Here is a 27,950-nt window from a genome sequence, read left to right as displayed (position 1 = left end):
TGATTAAGATGGTCCTTATGCCACAACTAATGTACGTTTTGCACAATTCGCCGATATGGCTACCAAAAAAACGGTTTCGGGGCATTGATTCTATCTTCAGATCCTTGATAAGGGGCAAGAAGCAGGCACGGCTTAAATTTGGAACTCTGCAAAAAGGAAAGAAAGAGGGAGGACTGGCCGCACCAAATCCATGGGTCTATTTCTTGGCAGTACAGGGCCAGCATGTCAGGGAATGGAGAGAGCTCGATTGTGGAGGAGCAGCTCACCGGGTGCTGGTACATGTGACGGGGAGACGCCCACGTATCCAGGGTCTAGAGGATAGTACCTTTAAGAAACTGGGAGCACTATATCCTACCATAGGCATGATTCAGAAGGTCTGGGACACCATTAAAAGGATCAGAGGGGTGAATGAGCTGACTAGGTACTCACCGTGTGGGACAATGAGCATCTGCCGGAACTTAATAAGCTGCATCAAATGGGCAATTGGTAGGCGAAAGGAGTGAGATATGTGTGCCAGCTGCAGAGTGGAACGGACCTGAAGACCTTTGAGACATTGAGAGAGGAATTTGATTTGCCTTCGGTAAGGGGGTTTCAATACTATATGCTTCGACATGCTTGGAGGGCACAGTGTAGATTGGGAGCCATGACGCTTCAGGGCGACATTGTACTAGACTGTGTATGAAGGGAGGGACGAGGGGAGTTATATCGAGCATATATCATGATCTACTACACTCCTATCTGGGGGACAATCACCTCACTGCAAAGAGTAAATGGGAAAGGGAGGTGGGTACCCTCACAACAGAACAATGGGAGGCTATTTTTGAATATGTCCCGAAGATCTCTCTAAGCGAACAGGCACGGCTCTCCCAATTATATGTAATACATAGAACATACAAAACACCACTGGTCCTATTCAAGGCGGGCTTGAGGGGAGACTCTAGCTGCCCTAGATGTGGCACAGACCAGGCCGGACTGTTACATATGTTATGGTAGTGTCAGCGGCTGGTGGCATACTGGCTGGTCATTATCAACAAAATTGAGAGAGCTTATGCATGTACGCTCGACAGGATTCCAGTGCTGTGTGTTTTGGGGGAGGTGGATGGGATACCTGTCTCAGAACATTACAAAGTGGCAATAGCGAAGTTGCTGTATGTGGCACGCAAACTAATAGCACGAAAATGGAAGGATTCGGAACCCCCCCACTAAGAGGGAATTTATTGCTCAGACACGTACGGTAATGCATTTAGAGGAAAGCATTTACAGGCGAAGGCATGGTGAAAGAACTTTCGAAAAAATATGGTCCGCCTGGATGGCGGTGATATGATTGCTAAGACTCTCAAGTATACCTGGCATAAGGAGTATTGGGGGAGGGGGGAGGGGGGGATGGCTTTGATTGTATTACTACAAGATATGTGAATTGTTACATGTATATTGATATCCACTGTTTATTATTTAAAATCTTTTGAAACCTAAATAAAAATAACTGGTTAAAAAAAAAAAAAGAAAAAAAAAAAAAAAGTACATGATACCAATCACTGAGCTAAGAGGCTCGTTCAGTCTATAGCAGCAGAGCCTCTGAGCTCAGTGACTGGCTGCAGTGGTCGCACGCGGTGCAGAAACGACATCACTGCAGCCTGTTGACACTGAGCAGCCACGGCAAGGCAGCACTGGACCATGAAGAGGTTGAGTATTGGAGTTTGATATTTTTTCTCCAAATGTCCAACCTCATACTTCTATTAAAATAAAACATTTCTCATGGATGTCTGATTGTTATGTTACTTGAGCGCTGAAGGCTGTGTCACATGAGCGTCAGGAGACCAGGTGCAGACATCATTAGACTGGCATGGGAGGGGATATTAAGTATTTTAGCTTCTCTAAATAAATACAGAATTTTTTTGCTTTGGGGTCAAGAGCTTACATGCAGATACTTGCCTACTACCTACTTTTAATGACCTGCAACGATCATGGATGGACTGCCACTGATTCCGAAACTTCATTTAATTTCACATCAGAGCAGCTCTTCCTCTTCTGGTGTGCTCTGTTGATGTGATGTCTCCACCAAAGTCATGGTGATTGACTACCGGGGCTCCCTGCAGTGAGGTAGCAGGGAGCCAGGTGTCAATTAGAATGACACAGAAAGAGACGCTGCTCTGTCAAAGAGACGTTACTGGAAGCCACAATCGCCAGCCGGAATGGTCCATAAACCCCTCTGAGTTGGGAGAGCGCTGCACAGAACAGACAGGTAGTTGGCAACTACTCGCCTGCAAGTTCTTAGCCCCATAGGAAAAAATAAGAACACACACAGAAGGGGTTATCCAGGTAGTGGACAATCCCATTAAATGTATTAGCTATACAGTTAGCAAATACACTAAAGGGCCTGTCACACTAAGCGATATCACTAGCAATATCGCTATAACGTCACTGGTTTTTGTGACGTTATAGCAATATTGCTAGCGATATCGCTATGTCTGATACTTACCTCCGACCGCTCCCCCGCTGATTGCGCAAGAACGTCCTGGGCCGTTTCTAGTCGTCAGCTTTCTGCTGGGCTTCCTGTGGCGCCGACGAGTGACCCGTGGACGCGGGCGGGATGACGTCAGGATCGCCTCGTCTGACAGGTAAGTAGCGACCCCCGTCCCCTGCTATGTCGCTGGTGAGATCTGCCTGTGTGGCAGCTCACTAGCGACCACTTAGCGATGTACCAGCGATCCTGACCGCGTCATATCGCTGGTCGGGATCGCTGGTGCATCGCTAAGTGTGACAGTACCTTAAGACTAGCGGAGAGATTTGTACTGCAGCTGCTGTTGTATCAGGATGTTTCATTTACATAGCTGAGAAGTGGATACAAATGCTGCTGCCTAGTAGATAGGGGAAAAAATCATCAATTGCAGGACTCTGGTCCATTGGCTAGGTCAGTACTCTGACAGCTGAACAGGAATCCAGTAAATCCATTTAACTCTGCAGCAGTATTTCCAAACTCCAGTCCTCAAGAGCTACCAACAGATTAAGTTTTCATAATTCTATCACCTATGCAAAACTAAAGAAATCTTGAAAACATAATCTTTTGGTGGCTCTTGATAACTTGAGTTGGCAGAACATTGCTCTACCGCATCCTCGGATTACCTTTTGATTAGCTAATAAAAAGAGCAGCAGGGAATGCTGGGAGGTAAGTAGACTTGCAAGCCTCCCCTCTAGTGGCCACAGATTAGATATGGGCGAATTGAATTGCAGGACTCTGAAGCATCCACCAGGCCATTAATGTCTAGTCACTTGAGAGCAGAGCTGGTCGTGTGTTCAGCCTCAGTGCAAAAAAGTGATCTAATTCACTGACAGCATTTACCGCTCTTTAAAATAGTGATTAATTTAAAAAAAAAAAAAAAAAAAGTAGTAGAACTACATTGCACTACATAGTGGACCATTTATAAAGTTGCATCCAAAATGGCCGCCACGGTCACCACCCATCTTGAAAAGTTTCCCCCCTCCCATATACTAATGTGCCACAAACAGGAAGTTGATATCACCAACCATTCCCATTTTATTTAGGTTTATCCATATACATGGCCCACCCAGGTGTATCCATATAAATGGTCCACCTGTACTTACCTGAGACACTGTTGCGCCTTTAAGAATGGGGCTAATATGTTCAGTTGCTAGATCTGCACAAGCAGACATTAACAGTGTAGAACCAACCAGAATGACAACGGCCCGCCTTCTGGACCAGTGGACCACATGACTGTGCTGATGTCCAGGCACTGAGAAGATAAAAGAATACAAGGAAACCAGACTAGAAGAGTCAGAAATTTAATGCCCCCATATACATTTGACTAATGTCAGCTGAACCTACAGATATAGATGAGTTCAGTTGGTCGACTGAGGTAGCATCAGTACCAACTAAAAAACAGCCCTAAGCCGATACATCAACTGTATAAAAATGATGGTATCAAAATATTTACTAACTCCCTACATAAGTACATTTGAAGCTAGAATTTTCAAAAATCAATTAATGGTAGTTTTCTGTTCTTGAACCTCAAAAGGGTCTGCAACTGACAATCTATTCCAAACAAAACTAAATGTGTTCCAAAAGTTCAAAAATAGTGCCCCTTCCCTTCTGAGCCTTGTAGTCTGTCCAAACAGAACTTTTTGACTACATGTTGGGGTATCACCGTGATCAGAAGAACGTGGGTAACAAGTTGTGGGGTCCACCTCCTCATGTTACCTTTTGCAAACTCGAAATATTTGGGGTTAAAGCAACATTTTTCTGAAGAAATTTTTTTTTACATTTTTCAATAAGACAACCTAATGTATAAAATTCTGTGTAGAATATGTTGTATGAAATCCTTCAGTGGGTGTAGTGAACATTTTGATCCAGGGGTATAGTTTTCAAAATGGGGTCATTTGTGGGGGTTTCTGATGTTTAGGCCACCTTTAGTGCACTGCTAATGCAACATGACTCCCACAAGCCATTTCAGCCAAATTTCATTTATACCCCTTGTAAAAGTTAAAAATGTGGGACTAAAGCAACATTTTAGATTCCACGTTTCCACCAATTCCTGTGCAGCAACTGAAGGGTTAACAATTTTTCTGAAAGCAGTTTTGAAGAACTTGAGGAGTGCGGTTTTTAAAATGGCATCATTTTTGGGAAGTTTTCAATATATAAGCCCCTCAAAGACCATTTAAATTTTAAGAAGTCCCTAAAGAAACAAGTTCTGTAAATTGCTTGGAAAAAAAAAAAAAAAAAAAAACAGCTACAATTATTACCCTTGTAATATCCTAACAAAATAAAATGACATCTGAGAAGTGACGCCAATGTAAAGTAGACATATTGAAATTGTATTTACAGTCATGGCCAAAGGTGCTGGCCCCTTTGAAATGGTTCCAGTAATAGAGTATTTCTCCCAGAAAATTATTCCATTTACACGTTTTGTTATACACATTATTTCCTTTGTGGGTATTCAAACAAAAACAAAAAAAGTCAAAGTTGAACTTCATGTCACACTAAACCCCAAAAAATCAGGGCTGTGGAGTCGGTAAGCCACAGTTGCGACTCCGACTCCTGGATTTTATCCGACTCCGACTCCTTCATAAATGGCCAATTCATAACAAATTTACTGTTGTAAAATATTAAACATCGTGCTTATTCAGTTTCTCATCATATAAGTAATCAGACCACTTAGAGCAAAAACTACATTTATTAGAATACAATTAGAATATAGCAAATAACTTTTATAAACTTTTCTAAACTGTAAGTAAATATGCAATAAACACTTTTATGCAGTTAAGAAGAAATCTATAAATTTGTCCTCAGAAAAAGTATTGCCTCTGTCAGATCCTCCTTCATGGATGCCCTCAAATCTGATCTAATTATTTTGAGAGCAGAGAACAACCTCTCTACACTAACTTGTGTTGGTGGCAAAACAGTAACCACTCGGGTAACATCTCTGACAATGTCAGGATACAGAGGAATCGCTTGTTGCACTGTTATTTTTGATGAACGGTCAAATTTCTCAATTTCTTTTAGTGCACATGAAAAATTCTGCTGAAATGTACTGGCTGTGTTCCTTGATGGGATGACTCTTCTTCTATGCGGGAACGCTTTGCACGGTCCTTGTGATCCAAATATTTTTCGAAATTAAATTCTTCATCAGTTGATTATGGTGAAGATGTGGCAGGACGACCAAATTCTTCTTGTTCCTCCTGACTGTTCTGCAACCCTTTCATCCTTACTGCTATTTCAAACAGAGCTTCTTTTCCTTTACTTAGCTGTTGATCATCTAGAAGAATCCGATGCATTGGGTCTACATAAAAAGCTGCCAAAAGAATGTTATTTTGTAATAGTAGCTCCTCTCTCCGTTTCATTGATGTAGCAATGCCACTTGCAATTAACCCTCCTCTTTGGGACCGGCGAAACATCAGGTTCTTCCACTCCTTTAAGAAAATACCTGGAGTTAAGTCCTCTGCTTGTAATTTTTTAGTCACTGTAAATGGGTGCTTAGCAATTTGTCCAGCTCAGTCACCTGATTCCACTGACTTTCATTTAGTGTCAGTTGAGGGTTAGCCATGTCTACAAGAAAGGTTTTCAGTTCAACCAAGCGCTGAATCATTAAGTAAGGACTGCCCCATCGTGTGGCTTGATCAATAATTGCCCCTTTTCCAGCATGTCTCTTCAAAATTGAGTCAACTTTAGGGGTTCTGGCAACAGTAGCCAATTTTCTCACCTTGCCAATCAGTGCAGCAGCATGTCTCTTATAGCCAGCTGTAGCGTATGCACAACACAGCGCATGTGATGAATAAAAGAACATATTGACACAGTTTCAACAAGATCATCTAAACTATCATGTTGCTGTTCATCTGAAGCAACTTCAGTTTGCTCCTCAGTTACAATACTGTGTTCCTCTATTTGAAACATTTCTGTGTCTGTGGACCCAGAATGTTCTTCTAGCTGCTGGTCACCATCATTACTCTCATTCATTAGCTTAATAGTACTTATCATATTTGAAGCATTGTCAGTTACGACAGAAAGAACTTGCTCTTTTTTAAGTTCATAGTCTTGCAGAACCTTTTCCACCAAGACCTGGAGAAACTCACTGGTGTGATGAGCTTTGGTGTCTTTTACTGCCAATGTCTTGGTAACTATTTCATTTTTGTCACAAACAAATCGGACATTGATGGCAAAATAGTTCACTCTGACGTGTGCAGGCATCCATTTTAAGAAACAGAAAGCGTCCCTTGAGAGTTTTTTTTAAGTTCTTCCTTTTGTTTAAAAGCTTCTTCGATTACTAATTTTCTAATACTCTCTCTCTCCAGAGAAACACCAAGCTTGCGGGCCAATTCCCCATTCAGACACATAAAAGCTGGTCGTGAAAATAATGAAATAAGCACACTATCCTTTACAACAAGCTCTATGATCTGTTTTTTAAATGTATCTACTGTCATTGTCTCAGTAACTTTGTCACTGACAAAATATCTTGCAACTGATGGCTGCAAAGTTCTCTCTCTGCTCCTTTGTTTGGCTGGAAGAGCTGGGCACTGGTTCATTGGTTTGGATGCAGTCTCTCTCATCCACTGCTTTCAGTACTTCTGGATGAAAGCGCTGTAAATGTCTCTTTAGATTAGAAGCTCTGGTAGGAGCATTTTTATCTTTGCCTGAATATGCACTCATCTTGGCTTCACAGCATTTGTTTTCGTCTGGATCATTTGTCATACACTGACATAATGTTTTCTATCTTGAGTGATGGTGAAATGTTCAAATACAGCTGATTTAATGTGATGCTTCTTTGACATTCTCAGGTTTTTAATTCTGCATTCACAATCCAAATGACAATTGTTTTTCCTAAAAACAATTGTACAAAATTATTGCCAGGTCGTACAACTTATATAGTGGTCAGTAATACTGTTATTATTCCTCATGTACTCACAGTTAACTGATGCAAAGTTTGTTGAAAGGATACTACTTCTTACAGTCTTCCTCTTCTGAGTAGCAGGCAGCTGTGAGATGCTTGGAAGACGCACACCTAGTATGATCTAGTCTAGAGGAGGATCTTTACTACTAAGAATTTGCAACACATTTTCACTTTCAGTTTCATACATTGTAAGTAGGGGGGTTGGGGCAGCATGAGGTTAACCAAGTATAAGATTAGATAAGGGCAGTGGAGAACAGTGACACACAAGTAGTAAGAAATGTCTATCTCCAGCAGAACTGCTTATCACTGTTGTTCATAGTTTGATAGAACATATATATTTGAGTAACATTTATGAAATTCATATGAAAGTTCAATTATGAAATATTAATACATTTTTTTTTAAAGCTGGAGTCAGAGTCGGTACATTTCTACCGACTCCAACCAAAACTAACTCCGACTCCGCGACTCAGACTCCACAGCCCTGCAAAAAATGGGCTGGACAAAGTTGATGGCACATAACGAACATCACATGTGTGAAACAAAGTTAAAACTCACATGTGTCAAGTAACAGGAACCTGTGATCCTGCAGGCTTAAAAATTAGCTTTCATCACGGATATTGTCTGTATTCTGATGGTTGCAGATTTTTATTGCCTTTTTTATTGACTGTGACAAGAATAAGGGGGCATTCTCTTCGTTTGGAGGAAAGACAATTTCTGCACCAGCATAGAAGAGGGTTCTCCACGGTAAGAGCAGCGAGGCTCTGGAATTCTCTTCCTGAGGAAGTCGTGATGGCCAACTCACTGAATGAATTTAAGAAAGGAATGGATGCTTTTCTTGTGAGTAACAGTATAGAAGGTTACGAATAACAATATTATAGGTAGATGGTTGACCCAGCTTAGGGGGAAGGAATTTTTTTTCCCCTATGGAGAAAATTGGCTTCTACTTTGTGGGTTTTTTGCCTTCCCCAGGATCAACAATGCAGAACAGCTGCACTAAAAATAGGCTGAACTAGATGGACATAAGGTCTTCCTTCAGCCTTCAAAACTATGTTACTATATTATGTTATGTCATAGATTTGATTTCATTGTAATTTCTACGGATCATGTGACATATGTTTGAGTTTTCATTGGTCACACCATTGATTAAATCTACTAATAAAGCTGAAATATTTTTCACTTGCAAGTACCATATGTTGCCAATATGAAGCCAGATAAAGAGAGAGGGAAAGTTGACAATCTTTGCACTGTGTGTCTGTGTGTGGAACACAAAGCATGGAGAACAGAAAAAAGAGAAGAACTGTGTGAGGACTTAACCAAAATTGTTGAATATCAACAATCTCCAGAGATCTTTATGTACCTTTGTCCATAAAGATAACATAACATAACTCAATAAGTCTACAACTCATGGAGTTGTAGCTAGCCTGTATGGACATTGACAGCAGATAAAGACAGATGAAAGGTTGCAATGCAGGAAAGTCCAGATGATGGATTAGCAGCCCCAATCAAGTGCCAAAGAAATTCAAGCTGTCCTGTAGGCTCAGGGTGCATCAGTGTCAGTGAACCATCTTATCAACATTTAAATGAATTGCTGTGGCAGGAGATCCAGAAGAACCCCGCTGCACACAAAAAAAGGCTAGATTGCAGTTTGCCAAATCCTTCTTATAAAGCATCTTGAACAGAGGAGACCAAGGTAGAGCTTTATGAGGAAGCACGTCATTCTGTTTTACCAAAAACAGAATGAGGCCTACAAAGAAAAGAAACCGTACCTCTGCTTTTTTTTTCTGCCTCCACCACTGAGTGCCTTGACTGTGTGCATGTAGTACGCACCCAGAGTCAGAAATCTGGGTTTGCGTACCAAGTCATGGATCTTCCAGCAGGACAATGACCCCAAACAAATTTCAAGAAGCACCCAGAAGGGAATGTAACAAAGCACTAGAGAGTTCAAGTGGCAAGCAATGAGTCTGGATCTAAATCCCATTTGCTGTTGAGAGAAGGCGACCTTCAAATATGAGAGACCTGGAGCAGTTTGCAAAAGAAGAGTGGTCCAAAATTCCAGTTGAGCGGTGTAAGAAGCTTGTTGATCGTTCTATGAAGCGACTGCATACATTTATTCCAAGGGGTGAAGAACTAAATATTTACTTGAGTATGACAATTTTGTCCAGGTCATTTTTGGGGTTGTGTGAGAATTTATGTCCAAATTGCTTTTTTCCCTTCATTTCCTTTTGTGTGTATTGGAACACACAAAAAGAAAAAAAAACACATGTATGACAAAATGCAGGTTTCAGGGGAGAAATACTTTTTTTCCTGGAACAATTTCAAGAACGCCAACACTTTTTGCCATGACTTACTTATTTGTACAGCAATGACTAGCTTGTTTAGGGATATAAAAATTTGGAGTCTGAAAATTGCCATTTTTTTTTATTTTCACCAAACACCTGATATTTTCATAAACATAAAAACGTATCACCCTAAAATGTACCATTAATAAATGTGTTCCGAAAAAAATAAATGTAAGAATTACTTAGATATGTTGAAGCGTTTCAGAGTTATCACCACATAGTGACACAACAGGTTTTTAAAAATTGAGCTTTATCATGAAGGTCAAAATTGGCTCACTATGGGGTTAAGTACACTCTTTCTCAACTTTTCAGAGTGTATGCAGCTTTAAATCTTTTTTGGGCACTTAAACTCACTAGTACCTGCGATTTTCTGCCATTTGATTTTGTTTAAAAAGGTTTTAACAAAGCTGATAGTCGAAATTTTTAAAAGATCTAATTTTCTCTAGTTGCAGCTCTTTGCTACTAGATGCTATGCCATCACTTATTAGAATGGTAAAACTTTTTTAAAAAGTATTAACTATAAACACACTTTCATATGGAATAACTCCTACGGGGTCAACATACAAGAACAGTGCACCAATATTATATTTAAAATGGTTTGCTGGAATAAACAGATTTTGTATGATCTTACCATGACAGTCACTGACGTGAATATCATAAATATGGGAATGTGTCTTCAGGGTGAAAAGGAGTCCTATGACATAGGCAGCAGGCAGAAGAATGGACACTGTGTATACCAAGGGCCTGAGCAAGAGAAGAATAACACAGGTTTACAAAATTAAGTTAGTGGCAAAACTTAACATTACTTAAAAATCATTCTAGAATTCAGTCTTGGCCACAAGTTCTAAGACTCGTACAAGTTTAGGTTTTTACAAAGTTTGCTGTCTCACTGTTTAGCCCTTTTAGTAAAATTTCTATGGTTTCTGAAGTACAATTATAAAGCATTTCATAAGTTTTTATACTTTGACAAATAAATTTGATGCAAATCTTTACACTATTTACTTAAGGTACTGTCACACTTAGCGATGCACCAGCAATCCCGACCAGCGATATGACGCGGTCAGGATCGCTGGTGCTTCGCTAAGTGGTCGCTAGTGAGCTGCCACACAGGCAGATCTCACCAGCGACATCGCTGGGGACGGGGGTCGTTACTTACCTGTCACACTAGGCGATCCTGACGTCCTCCCGCCCTGCTCCACGCTCGTCTCGCTGCAGGAAGCCGACGACGAGAAACAGTCCTGATGTTCTCGCGCGATCAGTGATAACCAGCGGGGGAGCGGGTCGGAGGTAAGTATCAGACACAGCGATATCGCTAGCAATATCGCTATAACGTCACAAGTTATAGCGATATTGCTAGCAATATCGCTAAGTGTGACAGTACCTTTAGATACACTGACATGCTGGAAATCAGCTTCAGGGCCAAATCCCTATCTGATGGCAACCCATTTTTGCCCAATTCTCAATGGGATTGAGATCTGGAGAATTTTCTAGCCATGGACTTAAAAATTCAATGCTTTGTTGATTGTGCACTTAATTATCAATTTTACCTTGTGACATGGTACTTACTCTGTCAAGCTAGAAAAAGCATTGCTCACCATCAAATTGCTCACGGATTGTTGGGAGAAGTTGCTCATAGAGGATGTATATATACACACACAATTCTTTATTCATGATAGTGGTCGCTGGCAAAATTGTTAGCGAGCCCACTCTCTTGAATGAAAAACAATCTCATACAAATGGTCTCAAGAGGTTTTGCTATTGGCATGACAAAGGACTCATGGTAGAACTCACCTTTTCTTCTCTGGGAAATCATTCCATCAGATGTCCCCAACAGTATGAATGGGGCTTCATCAGAAAATTTGCTTCATCCCAGTCCTCTGCAGTCCAATGCCTAAACTGAAATTCTGCAGGAAGTACAAATGTGGAGGTTTTCTGCCTCTCATGAGCTCACGCCATCCTACAAGACGTTTTGCCTCCCTGTGCGTGCAAATGCACCAACACTTGGCTGCTGCCATTCCTGAACAACCTCTGCGCTCAGTGCGCACTGATCCTCTTGCAGAATCCTCTTTAGAAGCTGGGCCTGGCATTTGCAGGACATAAGCATGAAGCAGACATAGCAATTGCACCTCTCTTGATGATCTGATAATTACTTGATTTAGGAGCTATAAAGCAATGATAAACACATGTTTTCTTGGCAATAATTAGATTAACAAAAATGGACAATGATTTACTAGCATCAGGCCCCAATTAACCCTTCATGAACTATAACGTACCATATTTTTCAGACTATAAGGGCAGTTTCACACATCCAGATAATTCCGGTACTGAAAAAAACGGTACCGGAGCTGTCCGTGTGCATATGGAGGTCATCCGTGTGCTATCCGTATGTCCGTGTTTTTGAAAAAAATTTTAAAATTAACCCTTTGACTTAAAAACGCACACGGACAGCATCCGTGTGCGGTACATGTTTACACAGACCCATTGACTTGTATGGGTCCGTGTGATCCGTGCTGTTGCACAAAAAAGGACTGTTGCACAAAAAAGGACATGCGCACAGACACACGGCCCATGAAAACATGTTGACATCTGCATAGACATTCGTGAGAATGTGTCTACGTGTGTCAGTGACTCCGGTACGTGAGAAAACTGTCACTACACGTACCGGAGACACTGACGTGTGAAACTGCCCTAAGAAGCCCTTTTTTCCTCCAGATGTAGCTGCTCTGGCTGTGGTGGGGGAGCGGCAGGTCACAGGAGGCAGGAGCCAGCAGCTGCGGATAACTCCTTTGCCCGCTAAATAAATGAATATTCACTGCATTCCACACACATGGGCGTGGAGGGCAGTGAATTTTCATTTCTCTTTAATAGCAGACACGCAGTTAGTCTCAGCAGCTGGCTTTCTGCAGCTGCCGGGCGTTAACGTGTGCATGCTACTAAAGGCAATGCATATTCACTACTCTCCACTTCCATAGGCGTGAAACGCAGTGAATACTCATTCGCATTAGTAGTGGGCACACGTGAACATCCAGCATCTGCAGGAAGCAGACGGCTGCGGCCAACACTGGGCTCGTTAATTAAGAGCAATGAATATTCACTGCTCTCCATGCACATAGTCCCAGCGTGGAGGGCAGCGAGTATTCCGGCATCTGTCCTCAGCTTGTAAGCAGCACATGTCACGTAAAGCAGCTGTTGGCATTGGAACAAGACGCTGAGATGGAGCACAGGAAGGCAAGTATAATGGATTTTTTTTTTCTCCTTTTAGGTTTTTCTGATGGGGGCCATGCCTACCAGGATGGGGGATATTATGTACAGAATTAACATTTTTTGCTTTTTTTTACTAATTTCCTCCTCTAAAACCTAGGTGCGTCTTATAGTCCAAAAAATACTGTACGCATGTCATATGTATTATCTCCCCCTTTGATGTGAGCTCCGGTGCCGAACCCCCACATGTTTTCCGGCGCATGACAGCTGATTTGATCAGCTGTCATATGCCCTTAACAGCAGAGGGTGGAATCGTGATCCACCTGCGGCAGTTAACACATTAAATTGTGCTGTCAATCTCAGCGGCATTTAACATGATCATGACGGAAGCAAGTCACTAACTCCAGTAATTGGCCCTCCGGTCACATGATCGCGGAGCACTGATGGGTTGGCATGACAACCCAGGGTCTGCAGGAGACCGCTGTGGTTATCATTGCCTATCTGCTAAGAGCACTGCCCCGTGGCAGACGTTCATAGCAGATGAGCATTTCTGCTACACATAGCAGGGCCGAAGCCCAGGTATGTCTAGGACAAGCAATCAGTGTTATGATTGGGTGACCGAGGAGGAAAGCAAGCCCAAGCTAAGCCAAAGAAAACCAGAGCGGTTGGTAACTAAGCGGACTGTAGACCCCTGATCCTATCCACACAACTAGCAGTAGCCGTGGAGCGTGCCTACGATGATCCTAGACACCTCGGCACAGCCGGAGAGCTAACTAAGCCTAAAGCAAGAAAGGAGAAATCTAAACTGCCCCAGAGCAGTCCCCAAAGGAATAGATAGCCCCCAAACATTGTCGATGAGACAAGATGAAAATACAAACGCAGGCAGGAACATGGACTGAGCAAATGATGGGGCCCACACTGACTAGACAGGACAGAAAAGTAAAGACACTGTCTGCAATCACGCAAAAAACCCTGCAAAAAAGTCCAAACACGTCTGATGCAAAAAAAATACTGAAGCCACACGACTTCGCCCACTATATCAGATGTATCAAATGTAAACAGAATAGCAAATGAACACTTAGCTGAACATGCAGGGACTGAGCTGGAAACTAAGACCTCAGGAGGCAGGAAGAAAATCACCAGCAGGGATAGAGGGAGTCGGCTGTCTAAAATCCCAATCTGAAACTCCAGATCTCCAATCGTCGTCCTCATCAGGTAGCAAGCCTCTATCAATCAGATCAGCTCCATTACCTCCAGTAACCACCAGAGGGAGCCTAGAAAGAGAACTCGCAACCACTTTGTCAATTTGACCAGCTCCACTACCTTCAGTAGTAACCAGAGGGAGACCAGAAAGCGAATTCACAACAGTACCCCTCCCTTGAGGAGTGGTCACCGAACCCTCATCCACACCACCAGGCCGATCAGGATGGGCCCGGTGAAAAGCACGAACCAATCTATCGGCATGAATGTCAGAAGCACAGACCCAAGAATTATCCTCCTGGCCATAACCCTTCCATTTGACCAAGTACTGGAGTCTCCGTCTAGCCAAACGAGAATCCAATATTTTCTCTACCTCATATTCCACATTGCCTTTAACCAATACAGGGTCAGGAGGCGCCGCCATAGGAACTACTGGCTCCACAAACCTCTTCAACAAAGATTTATGAAACACGTTATGAATCTTAAACGGAACTGGAAGAGCCAAATCGAAAAGAAACAGGATTAAAGATCTCCAAAATCTTATAAGGTCTAATGAATCTTGGCTTGAATTTTGGAGACGCAACCTTCATAGGAATATTCTGACGACAACCAAACCATATCACCAACTTTAAACCGGGGACCAATGGTCCTATGCCGGCTGGAAAACCGTTGTGCTTTTTCCTGAGAGAGGGACAACTTATCCACCACTTGGTCCCAAATCTGCTGCATTCTCTCTACCACAGTGTCCACACTTGGGCAGGTCGAACATTCCACCTGCCCTGAAGAAAATCGAGGATGAAACCCAAAGTTACAGAAAAAGGGCGACATCAAAGTGGCAGAACTAGCTCTATTGTTTAGCACGAATTTGGCCAAGGGCAAAAATGAGACCCAGCCATCCTGATCAGCAGATAGGAAACATCTCAAATAGGACTCCAAAGTCTGGTTTGTTCTCTCAGTCTGCCCATTGGTCTGAGGATGAAATGCAGAGGAGTAAGATAACTGAATTCCCAGTTTGGAACAAAAAGCCTTCCGAAATCTGGAAGCAAACTGGACTCCTCTGTCCGACACAATGTTCTCAGGAATCCCGTGAAACCGAACCACCTGTTGTAAAAACAAGGGCACCAAATCAGAAGATAGCAACTTTGGGAGTGGTACAAGATGGATCATCTTAGAAAATCTATCACAAATCACCCAGATAACAGTCATTCTCTGAGAAACAGGAAGATCGGAAATAAAATCCATTGAGATGTGGGTACATGGCCTCCTGGGCACTGGCAGGGGCATCAACAACCCACTAGAACGAGAACAGGGCTTGGACCGAGAACAAGTCCCACAGGACTGCACAAAATTCCTGACATCACGAGATAATGCAGGCCACCAAAAAGACCGACTCACCAAATCTCTGCTACCAAAAATACCTGGATGACCAGCCAACATGGAGCAATGAATTTCAGACATTACTTTTTTCCTCCACTGGTCAGGGACATACAATTTTCCCATAGGGCAACGTTCTGGTTTGTCCTCCTGAAATTCCTCCAGGGCACGTCTCAAATCGGGCGAGATGGCGGAAAGAACTACACCCTCATTTAAAATGGTAGTAGGCTCGGTCACAATAAGAGAATCCGCAAAGAAACTCCTAGAAAGGGCGTCCGCCTTACCATTCTTAGTGCCCTGAAAAAACGAGACCAAAAAATTAAAACGTGTGAAAGACAAGGCCTACCTAGCCTGTCTAGGATTCAAGCGTTTGGCTGATTAAAGAGAAATCAATTTCTTGTGGTCGGTGAGGACCACAACTTGATGTCTAGCTCCCTCCAACCAATGTCTCAACTCTTCAAATGCCCATTTCATGGCCAACAGTTCCCGATTCCCCACGTCATAGTTAAGTTCAGATGGGGTGAATTTTCAAGAAAAGAAGGCACTGGGATTCATCTTAGAAGTCACCGGATCTTTTTGGGACAAAACGGCTCCTGCACCAATCTCAGAAGCATCTACCTCCACCTGAAATGGGAGTGAGACATCAGGTTGCCGTAGAACAGGAGCAGAAGTGAATCTCCGCTTAAGCTTCTCAAATGCTGAGACTGCCTCTGGAGACCAATTCACCACATCAGCGCCCTTTTTGGTCAGACAATACCAGAAAAATTACTTTTAAGTTTACGGTATAAATTAGCAAAACCCAAAAGCTTCTGGAGAGCCTTCAAAGAAGTGGGCTGAACCCAATCATATATGGCCTGTATCTTGGCCAGGTCCATTTCAATAGCAGACGGGGACAAAATGAATCCCAAAAATGAAATCCTCTGTACACCAAAAATGCACTTCGATCATACAGAGAATTTTCCCTCAAAATCTGGAACACAGTCCGGACATGTTCCACATGAGAATCCCAATCACTGGAAAAGATCAAAATATCATCCAGATAAATGATCAAAAACTTATCCACAAAGTCCCGGAAAATATCGTTCATAAAAGATTGGAAGACAGAAGGGGCATTAGTGAGCCCAAAAGGCATCACCAGGTACTCAAAATGTCCCTCTGGCATATTAAACACCATCTTCCATTCATCCCCGTGCTTGATGCAAATAAGATTATACACCCCCCTGAGGTCAAGCTTGGTAAACCAACAGGCACTTTTAACTCTGGAAAATAAATCAGAAATCAGGGGTAACGGGTACTGATATTTAACAGTGATTTTGTTAAGGGAACTATAGTCAGTACATGGCCTTAATGAACCATCTTTCTTGGCCACAAAAAAACAAAAAAAAAACAGCACCTAAAAGGTGAAGAGGATGGTCTAATATGACCCTTCTCTAAAGACTCCTTGATATAAGATTGCATAGCATCATGTTCGGGAACCAATAAGTTGAAAAGCCGACCCTTGGGAAATTTACACCCGGGCATCAACTCAATTGCACAGTCATAACTCCTATGAGGAGGCAAAGGCACAGACTTAGTCTCACTAAATACATCAGAAAAATCAGCCAAATAGTCAGGAATATCATGAGACTGAGGAGAGGTGGAGAAAACAGGAGTGTCACTAAGAACACTGACAACCCCAACTCACCACAGACACAAATTTCCAATCCAAAACAGGATTACGAGTTTGCAACCAGGGAAAACCCAGAACAATAGTATCATGCAAACTGTGTAACACCAAAAATTAATTTTCTTGGTGGTCCGGGGCGACCCGCATTAGAACCTGGGTCCAAAACTGGGGTTTATTCTCCGCCAAAGGAGTAGCATCAATACCCCTCAAAGGGTTAGGAGTCCGCAGGGGTATCATGGGAAAACCACAACGTTGAGCAAAGTCTAAATCCATCAGATTCAAAGCTGCTCCTGAATTGACAAAAGCCTTGTAGAAAATGTAGACAAGGAACAGATCAGGGTAATTGCCAAAAGGAACTTAGGCTGTACACTGCCCACAGCAATGTGTGAGCAAAACGGTTTTCTCGTTTAGGGCAGACAAATAGTATGAGAGGCATCCCCACAGAAACAACACAGCTTATTACACCTTCTAAACTCCTGACATTGCGCCCTAGACAAAACCGTATCACAATGCATGGGTTCAGACGTTCGTTCAAAAGGCGGCAATGCCTCTTGTGTAGTTTTACATTCACGTAAACGCCGATCAACTTGAATGGCTAATGATAAAGAATCGTCAAGACCAGAGGGAACAGGAAATCCCACCATAACATCTTTTACGGTTTCTGCCGAACCCTTCCAAAAGAGAGCTGCTAGAGCATCGTTATTCCATTTAGTAAGGCCAGCCCACTTTCGGAATTTGACAATATAACTCTGCAGAATCCTGACCCTGGTTCAATGCCTATAAGGTTTTCTCAGCTTGATCAATAGCATTAGGTTCATCATACAACAACCCCAAGGCTTGAAAAAATGCGTCCACATTGGTCAGAATAGGATCTCCGGGTGTCAAAGAAAAGGCCCAATCCTGGGGATCGCCGCGCAGCAGGGAAATGACAATCTTAACCTGCTGCACAAAGCTCCCCGAGGAGTTAGGTTTCAAGGCAAGAAATAGTTTACAATTATTCTTAAAATTCAAAAATATAGACCGATCCCCAGAAAAAACATCAGGAGTAGGAATTTTCGGTTCAACAGCACATGATTGAGCGAAATAGGGAGAAATTCCCCGCACTTCAGCAGCGAGCTGCTCAACACGAACACACAATTGCTTAATCTCCATTAAAGAAAAAAAAAATCCTCCTACGGCCCGAGCGAAAGAGGAAAAAAAAAAAATAAAAAAATAAAAAAAAATTGAGACTTTTTTCTTTTACAATTCCTTCCTTCTTTTGAGTACCCTAGAGTCTGCTGTTGGGCTGGTGATTCTGTTATGATTGGATGACCGAGGAGGAAAGCAAGCCCAAGCTAAGCCACAGAAAACCAGAGAGGTTGGTAACTAAGCAGATTGCAGACCCCTGATCCTAGCCACACAACTAGCAGTAGCCGTGGAGCATGCCTATGATGATCCTAGATGCCTCGGCACAGCTGGAGAGCTAACTAAGCCTAAAGCAAGAAAGGGGAAATCTAAACTGCCCCAGAGCAGACCCCAAAGGAATAGATAGCCCCCAAACATATATTGTCGGTGAGACAAGATGAAAACACAGGCAGGAATATAGACTGAGGAAATGATGGGGCCCACACTGACTAGACAGGACAGGAAAGGAAAGACAGTCTGCAATCACGCAAAAAGCCCTGCAAAAAAGTCCAACACGTTTGATGCAAAAAATACTGAAGTCGCACAACTTCGCCCACTATATCAGCACTCTGGTATATTCTGAAAGCACAGCGAAAAGAAGCCAATCTAATAAGGGACCAAAACAAACTGCACAAGCAGTAACATAAGTAACATATGGATGGTGATTTAGCACAGCCCCAGCAGGAGCTTGCTGACCACACAAAACTGAGATAGACAAAACCAGATCAAATGTGAACAGAATAGCAAATGAACACTTAGCTGAACATGCAGGGACTGAGCTGGAAACTAAGACCTCAGGAGGCAGGAAGAAAATCACCAGCAGGGATAGAGGGAGTTGGCTGTCTTAAATCCCAATCTGAAACTCCAGATCTCCAATCGTTGTCCTCATTATCAGGTGGCAAGCCTCTGTCAATCAGATCAGCTCCATTACCTCCAGTAATCACCAGAGGGAGCCTAGAAAGAGAACTCTCAACCCCTCTGTCAATTTGACCAGCTCCACTACCTTCAGTAGTAACCAGAGGGAGGCCAGAAAGCGAATTCACAACAAATCGGTATCTCTCAGCCTAAAAGTTTCCTAAGGAGACCATTAAAGCAAGGAGATAGAGATATATATATATATATATATATATATATATATATATATATATATATATATATATATATATATATATATATATATTCCCACAAAAAACAAGCCCTCACATGGCCATTTTGACAGAAAATTGAAAAAAAAAAACACCATGGCTCTAGGAAGAAGGGGAGCAAAAAACAAAAAAAAAAAAAAAAAAAAAGAAAACAGAAAATGGCCCGAGGTTGAAGGGGTTAAACCAACCATTTTGCCGTTATAATTAAAATCAGCATGGCAGTGTTGTCAGCTGCAGTGTCGTTGTTAATACTTTATCCAGAGCCAACGAGAAAAATCACTGAAATGCAGTGGAAATTAGTTTGAGATTTATCTTTATGGCAAGGATTTTCTTACTTTGCAATTCATCTGATGACTCAAACTATACTTAATGCAAATTGGCACTATAAAACTGAAGTAAAAAAATTGAGAAAACTAAACTTTGTGCTAGTCTCAAAATTTGTGACCACGACTACACAATAACACTTTCCATTGTGAAGAGCACAGCTCAACACTATTTGTTACACTACACATACAGCACAGTGCATGTGTCCCCAAAGTCTCTGCAGAAGTGGAATGGATGACAAATGACCACAATAAAATACAGGGTATAACAATGTTGTACAAATATGTAGCGTAACTTGTCTAGCCGAGTCATCTATGAACACCAATTTTTTCAGTTGATGCAATTTGCAAACAGTACACTATAAAACAAAGGGGAAAAATGGATCAGATGCTACTTTTTACTTTTCTGCAAGAAAATTAAATTGCGTACATACTTACTTAATATCACTGTAAAAGGCTGTGCCATTTTGCCCAATCTATAAAAAAAAATTTGAAATTATTTTAGATCAAATGTAGCATTTTAACATGACAACTCCACTTTATGCTATAGGGGCTTGGGTACACATTGCAGATTTGCTAGCAAATCCTGAAACAATCCTGATGACAGTAAAGTGAATGATGAGAAACCTGAAGTGTCATGTACATGTTGCTTATTTGTGACTTACAGATTTGATGCATAAAATTATCTGCAGTGTCAATTCTCTGTGCGTTTTTCACCATTGACTACATTCAAAGCAATCAAAACCCCAGGGCAAAAACAATTTTTTTGCAGCAGTGATTTTCATGCCAAGAGCAGCAGAAATGTTGCAGAAATTTGTGCATTTACTCAACGTGAACACAGCCTTACAGTTGTTAACCCCTTTCCAACATCGGGCATAATAGTATGCCGATGTAGGACCCCCTAACTTTCTCGCTGCCGGAGCCCACATCTTTCCCAGAACAGCCGCAAGTGGAATCGCAATCCACTCGTGGCGATTAACCTGTTAAATGCCGCTGTCAATCGCTGATGCAATTCTGGCTATCGTGCCGGAAGTCCACCCACCGGTGAACTCGTTGACATGACAGCCAGAGGTCTCCAGGAGACCTCTATGGTAGTCAGTGCCAGATTGCTGTGAACGCCACCCGGTGGTCGGCGCTCATAGCAAGTAAATCTACTACATACAGGTGAGCTGATCGCTTGTATGTAGCAGAGCCAAATCGGGTTATGGCAGCTTCTAGTCTCCCATGAAGACTATTGAAGCGTGCCAAAATGTAAAAAACGTTTAAAAAAAAAACAGTTATATAAAAGTTTAATCCCCCCCTTCTCAAAATAAAAACAATCAAAACATACATATTTGTTTGCTGCGTTCCGAATTGCTTCAAAGAAAAAAGGATTAACCTGATCGCTAAACAGCATAGCGAGAAAAAAGTAAAAACGCCAGAATTACTGTTTTTTTGTCACCGCGACATTGCATTCAAATGCAATAATGGGCAATCAAAAGATTTGTATCTGCACCAAAATGGTATCATTAAAAAAATCAGCTCAGCAAACAAAAAGTGAGCCCTCACCCAACCCGAGATCACGAAAAATGGAGACGCTATGGGAATCAGAAAATGGCGCAGTTTATTATTTTTTTTAAACAAAAATTTGGATTTTTTTTCACCACTTAGATGAAAAAAGAACCTAGACATGTTTGGTGTCTATGAACTCGTAATGACCTTCTGGGAAGGAGCGAAAAACAAAAACCAAAATACCTCCGGGGGTTAATGATGGTAAAATAGAAAATTTGCAGAAATTATTAGTGCTCAGTCCCTCCAGCTTGAACAGGATGGTGCTGCTATGAGCTTCAATTCTAGTTGCAACCACTACCAATTTCCTATAAAAGGAGAACATCCTCTGATCTGATAAGAACTTTCTATCCTTAAAGAGGGGTTGCAATATTTATGATCTTTCCTCCCATCTCCCCCTCAAAAAAAAAAAAAAAAAAAAAAAAAAATTTAATGGTTTATACTTGAATTTTGCTTTGGTTTGTTTTTCATTCTGAGCGGACGAACACAAATATTTGTTTTGCCATTTCATACCAACGTAACTGATTTTTTAATATAGAAAAGAATATATATAAAATTATGTATTCTCTACATACTCTAACATACAACAGGTCCTGTGGGATTAACTTGTTTTTTTAAGAGAAAACGGTTTTAAAGATGGTCAGTGGCACAATGTAATTTATTTTCCATTGTAATTTTATGTTGCCAATTTAGATACACTACTGCTTACCAACTCACTGTGGCAATTCTGGCAGATGTACTTCTCTGTTCTATTTTGTCCAAAATTCATACACTCTGCACAAATCATTTTCCCGTATACTTTGGAGAATAGGGTGGGTGCAAACATACCTGAAATATCATGAAAATGAACAGCTGATTATGTATACAAAAACATGATTTCTACATGGTGTAAAATGAAAATACATGAATTCTATTATAAACAAAGTCCTAAGATGTCATGTCTTAAATCTCCCTTTTTTTGCACCATGTACCCTTCTACACCTGTACATGGTGTAAGGTAGCGCTGTCAGTCAAGGTTAGGGACACTCGCTTGGCAGCCAAATAATCACATCATGGGTTTTCCATAAAACAATAACAATCCATGCGGTTTATTCAGGCATCATAAACCCACAGCAGCAACATAAAGTTCATATAATCAGCACAGCGTTCGTGACAGAGCTTCCCTCTGTTATCCCTGTGATCACACAGGTTACGCAATGTCCTGTACTCAGGCTCTTCAGCCTTACAGATATCTCACCCAGTCAGGGTTTACCTCATGACTACTTCAGCTCACTGCAGTCGTTCATTCCCACTCCCTGGGAACGGTCAGACGCTTGCAGCCATTACTCACAGCATTCACGTGCTGTTAGGCAGGAAGCCCCATCTCCCAGCGGGACACTGAATGCTTGGACCCTGTTGGTCCATTGTGGACTCATGTGACCTACCCTGGCCACCTTATATGGTCCGTTGCCACGCCCACCAGGTCACATGGCTATGACCTCATCACAGGTCCTACAAGCATTCATACATTCTTTAGTATGGTGTTTTAGAGACACCCCTGGGTGGATTTGTAGGTAGCTGGTCTCGCCCGTCTCTTCAGCTACCTGAAGACTTCTCCCTGACACATTGGAACGAAAGATCAGCTCTGCTGATCAGCACACAAGCAAGCCTTCATCTCAAGGACACCCACCTTGAGATACATTACGATCATTCAGCATCCTACTCCTATCAGAACACTGGAAATGCTTATACGCCTGTCCTGAGACACCCACACAGCACCCCCTAGCAGACACAATGGGCACTGTAGCCTTAGAGCCCTGGGTTTAAATCCCATCAAGGACATTAGCAAGGAGTTTGCATGTTCTATAGAAAAAGCAAAAATTTCCAGCTCCAAATAAAGCCAAGTCCTTTTATTCATATATAATTAACCCCTTAGTGAGAGCCAATTTTGTAAATTCTGACCAATGTTACTTTATGTGGTGATAACTCTGGAACGCGTCAACAAATCCCTTTGATTTTGAGACTTTTTCGTGGCACATTGTAATTTATGATAATGGTAAATTTAAGTTGATAGGTTTTGTGTTTATTTATAAAAAGTATCAGAAATTTGACAATGTAAAAAAATTGCAATTTTCAAGCTTTGAATGATTATCCCTTTAATCCAAATAGTCACACCACAGAAATTCATTAATAAACATTTCCTACATGTCTGCTTTACATCAGCACTAGTTTTAAAATGCTAATTTTTTTTAGCCTTTTAGGAGGTTTTAAAAATTTTAAATCAGCAATTTTTTATTTTTTCAAGAAAATTTACAAAATTTAATTTTTTTTGAGGGACCTATCCAGGTTAAGTGAGTTTGGGGGACCTCTATATTGGAAGACCCCAAATATGATACAATTTTAAAAACAGCACCCCCCGACATATTGAAAACTTCTGTCAGGTAGTTTATTAACCCTTCAAGTGATTTTCATGAATTAATGTAAAGTGGTATAGAAGGAATGAAAAAGTGTTTACCACCTAAAGGTCACTAACTTCGGAACCGACTGCTATAGCCGGGAGACTAAAGCCCCCATTACACACTGCGATATCGCTAGCGATATCGCTGTAAAGTCACCGATTTTGTGACGTTGCAGCGATATTGCTAGCGATATCGCTGCATGTGATACTTACCTCCGACTGGCTCCCCCGCTGCTTATCGCTGATCACGCGAATAGCTCCTGGACCATTCCTCGTCAGTCACTTCCTGCGGCGCCGACGAGCGACGCGTGGAGCCGGGCGGGAGGACGCAGGATCGCCGCGTCTGACAGGTAAGTAGCGATCCCCGTCTCCTGCGAGGTCACTGGTGAGACCTGCCTGTGTGGCAGCTCACTAGCGACCACCTAGCGATGCACCAGCGATCCTGACCGCGTCATATCGCTGGTCGGGATCGCTGGTGCATCGCTAGGTGTAACGGTACCCTAAGGCCGCTATTTGGCCATGAAATGCTATGGCAAACATCAGGACAACACAATCATGATCTCGGTGTGTCAATTAGATTAAAGTGGAAGCCCCCACAATCTATTAACCACTTATTAGATGTAGTCATTTTTGACAGATACAACTAAGGGGTTTAACAGATATGGTTGTGTCAACACTGATAGTTTGTGATACAGCAAGTTGTCAGCTATAGCGTACAGCCAATAGCTGCTGGATTGTCACCTGTATGGGGATGATATTCTTATATCTCAGGTCAGTAAAAAGACGTATTGGCTGTCAAGGGGTTAAACCCACAAAATCTTGGTGACGAAGAGGATTAAAACCATAGAAACATTTGATAAACTGGTGCAACGCATTCCATGCGCGGCTCCGGTGTCCTTTATCAAAGTTTATCAATGTTCTTTCCGTTTTTGCATGGGTTTCCTCTGGGTTCTCCAGTTTCCTCACATACGGATAGGGAATTTGGATTGTGAGCCCCAATGGGGACAGTGCTGATGTCTGATATAGCACCATTAATTACACAGCACTTTAAAGTGAGTAAAATATATAAAAATTAAATATGTTTGCAAGCTTTTAACAATTGTGTTTCCTCCTTTCTAAGTGGTTATCACAATATATGGGGACAGGTAAGCTGCATGTCTATTAGCATTCTGTGTCTGGCCAAGAAAGCCTTCTCCCAGTGCATGCATGTGTTGTATCACCATCATACCTGTATTATTATTGTTATTTTTTATTGTTATAGCGCCATTTATTCCATGGCGCTTTACATGTGAGGAGGGGTATACATAAAAAAAAAGTACAATAATGTTAAACAATACAAGTCATAACTGGTACAGGAGGAGAGGGGACCCTGCCCGCGAAGGCTCACAATCTACAAGGGATGAGTGAGAATACAGTAGGCGAGGGTAGAGCTGGTCGTGCAGCGGTTTGGTCGATCGGTGGTTACTGCAGGTTATAGGCTTGTCGGAAGAGGTGGGTCTTCAGGTTCTTTTTGAAGGTTTCGATGGTAGGCGAGAGTCTGATATGTTGTGGTAGAGTTCCAGAGTAGGGGTGATGCACGAGAGAAATCTTGTATGCGATTGAGGGAAGAGGAGATAAGAGGGGAGTAGAGAAGGAGATCTTGCGATCGGAGGTTGCGTGCAGGAAAGTACCGGGAGACGAGGTCACAGATGTATGGAGGAGACAGGTTGTGGATGGCTTTGTATGTCATGGTTAGGGTTTTGTACTGGAGTCTCTGGGCAATGGGGAGCCAGTGAAGGGATTGACAGAGGGGAGAAGCTGGGGAATAGCGGGGGAACAGGTGGATTAGTCAGGCAGCAGAGTTTAGAATAGATTGGAGGGGTGCGAGAGTGTTCGAGGGGAGCCCACAGAGAAGGAGGTTGCAGTAGTCAAGGCGAGGGATAATGAGGGCATGGACTAGGGTTTTTGCAGATTTTTGGTTGAGGAATGAACGGATTCGTGAAATATTTTTGAGTTGAAGTCGACAGGAAGTGGAAAGGGCTTGGATATGTGGTTTGAAGGAGAGATCAGCGTCAAGGAATACCCCGAGGCAGCCATTTACTTTAATGGATAGGTTCGTTGGGGGGGGGTGTCACGTGAGATGGGGGAAAGATGATGAATTCTGTTTTGTCCATGTTAAGTTTCAGAACTCTAGCGGAGAAGGATGAAATAGTGGACAGACATTGAGGGATTCTGGTTAGTTGGGAGGTGATATCTGGTCCAGAGATGTAGATCTGTGTGTCGTCAGCATAGAGATGATACTAAAAACCATGAGATTCTATGAGCTGTCCCAGGCCAAAGGTGTAAATGGAGAAGAGCAGGGGTCCTAGGACTGAACCTTGTGGGACTCCAACAGATAGGGGGCGAGGTGAGGAGGTGGTGTGTGAGTGGGAGATGCTGAATGTCCAGTCTGTTAGGTATGATGAGATCCAGGATAGGGCCAAGTTTGTGATGCCAAGGGATGAGAGGGTCTGTAATAATAGGGAATGGTCCACTGTGTCAAAGGCAGCCGACAGGTCCAGGAGGAGGAGGACAGAGTAGTGTCGCTTGCTCTTGGCAGTTAAGAGGTCATTGGTGACCTTAGTAAGGGCAGTTTCAGTGGAGTGGTGTGACCGGAAGCCAGATTATAAGCGGTCGAAGAGGGAGCAAGAAGAGAGATGGAAGGACAGTTCAAGGTAGACGTGTTGTTCCAGCAGCTTGGAGGCATAGGGGAGAAGTGATATAGGTTGATAGCTAGATACAGAGGATGGGTCAAGAGAGGGCTTTTTGAGGATAGGTGTGATGGAGGCATGTTTAAAGCTTGAGGGGAAAACACCAGTTGTTAGTGATAGGTTGAAGAGATGGGTTAGGGTTGGGATGAAGACTGTGGTAAGGTTTGGGATGAAGTGGGATGGGATCGGGTCAAGTGCACAGGTGGTGAGATGTGATCTTCAGAGTAGAGTGGAGAGTCGATCTTCTGTGATGGTGGAGAAGTTGGTTTTGGAGGTGGAGGGCTGGGAAGTCAGGAGGGGCGGCTCTGGGGGTTGTTGACCAAAACTGTCTCTGATGTTATCAATCTTCTGCTTGAAAAATGAGGCAAAGTCTTCAGCTGAGATGAGTGGGGAGGGAGGAGGTGCTGGGGGACAGAGGAGAGAACTGAAGGTGTTGAATAACTGTTTAGGGTTGTGAGACATGGAGGATATTAGAGATGAGAAGTAGGTTTGTTTAGCTGTGACGAGTGTGGTCTTGAAAGTAGTGAGGGACTGTTTGAATGCGATGAAGTGCTCGTTGGAGTGGGATCTTTTCCATCTGCGCTCAGCAGCCCTGGAAGCTCGCCTCAGTTCTTTGGTCAGGCTGGTGTGCCAGGGCTGTCTGTTGATTTTGCGAGCTTTGGTATGTGTAAGTGGGGCAGCAGATTCCAAAGCTGCAGCTATTGTGGTGTTATAGAGCAGCAGCATCATCATCCGCATTGTGTAAGGAACTTATATCTGTGAGAGGGAGGAGGGATTCAGAGAATGAGTGTAGGTCAAGGTGTTTAAGATTTCTGCGAGGGTGTGAAAGTTTGTGGGGTGGGGATTGTAGACATGGAGTGGAGAGGGAAGAGAATGTGAGAAGGTTGTGGTCAGAGAGAGGAAGAGGTGAGTTAGAGAGGTTAGATAGGGAGCAGAGGCAGGTGAAGATGAGGTCCAGTGTGTGGCCATCTTTGTGGGTGGCTGTAGAAGACCATTGAGTGAGGCCGAAGGAGGAAGTGAGAGATAGAAGTTTAGTGGCAGCTGAGAGGGAAGTGTCAATGGGGATGTTGAAGTCACCCATGATGATAGTAGGGATGTCCGCGGAAAGGAAATGAAGTAGCCATGTGGTGAAGTGGTCAAAGAAGGTGGTGGCTGGCCCTGGGGGGCGGTAGATGACAGCCAGTTGGAGGGGGAGTAGATGCGCACAGAGTGCACCTCAATGGAAGGGAGGGTAACAGAGGGTGGCAGTGGGATTGGTGTGAAGGAGCTGGTATCTGACAGGAGAAAACCAACTCCTCCGCCATGTTTGCTGCTGGGACGGGGGGGTGAGAAAGGTGGAAGCCACCATATGAAAGTGCAGCAGGAGAGGCTGTGTCAGCAGGGGTGAGCCAGGTTTCGGTGATGGCGAGGAAGGAAAGTTTGGT

The 27,950-nt window shown here is 42.7% G+C and overlaps 1 protein-coding gene across 1 annotated transcript in view; it reads right to left on the bottom strand.

The window, feature by feature from the left end:
• The window catches only part of LOC141092872 (uncharacterized), a 135,491-nt gene that overhangs the window by 24,741 nt on the left and 82,800 nt on the right, over positions 1-27,950 (bottom strand). The window contains exons 12-15 of the mRNA XM_073579181.1: positions 22,070-22,188; positions 20,251-20,288; positions 10,371-10,483; positions 3,604-3,752 (exon numbers count right to left, since the gene is read on the bottom strand). Coding sequence (XP_073435282.1) covers positions 3,604-3,752; positions 10,371-10,483; positions 20,251-20,288; positions 22,070-22,188 — 419 coding nt within the window. The remainder of the gene's footprint in view (positions 1-3,603; positions 3,753-10,370; positions 10,484-20,250; positions 20,289-22,069; positions 22,189-27,950) is intronic.

Source organism: Dendrobates tinctorius, unplaced genomic scaffold (assembly GCF_039654945.1).
Source record: "Dendrobates tinctorius isolate UK_male_01 unplaced genomic scaffold, ASM3965494v1 ptg000062l, whole genome shotgun sequence".
Lineage (NCBI taxonomy): Eukaryota > Metazoa > Chordata > Amphibia > Anura > Dendrobatidae > Dendrobates > Dendrobates tinctorius.
Note: the sequence above shows the minus strand (reverse complement) of the source record. Positions and strands in the feature narration are given on the sequence as shown.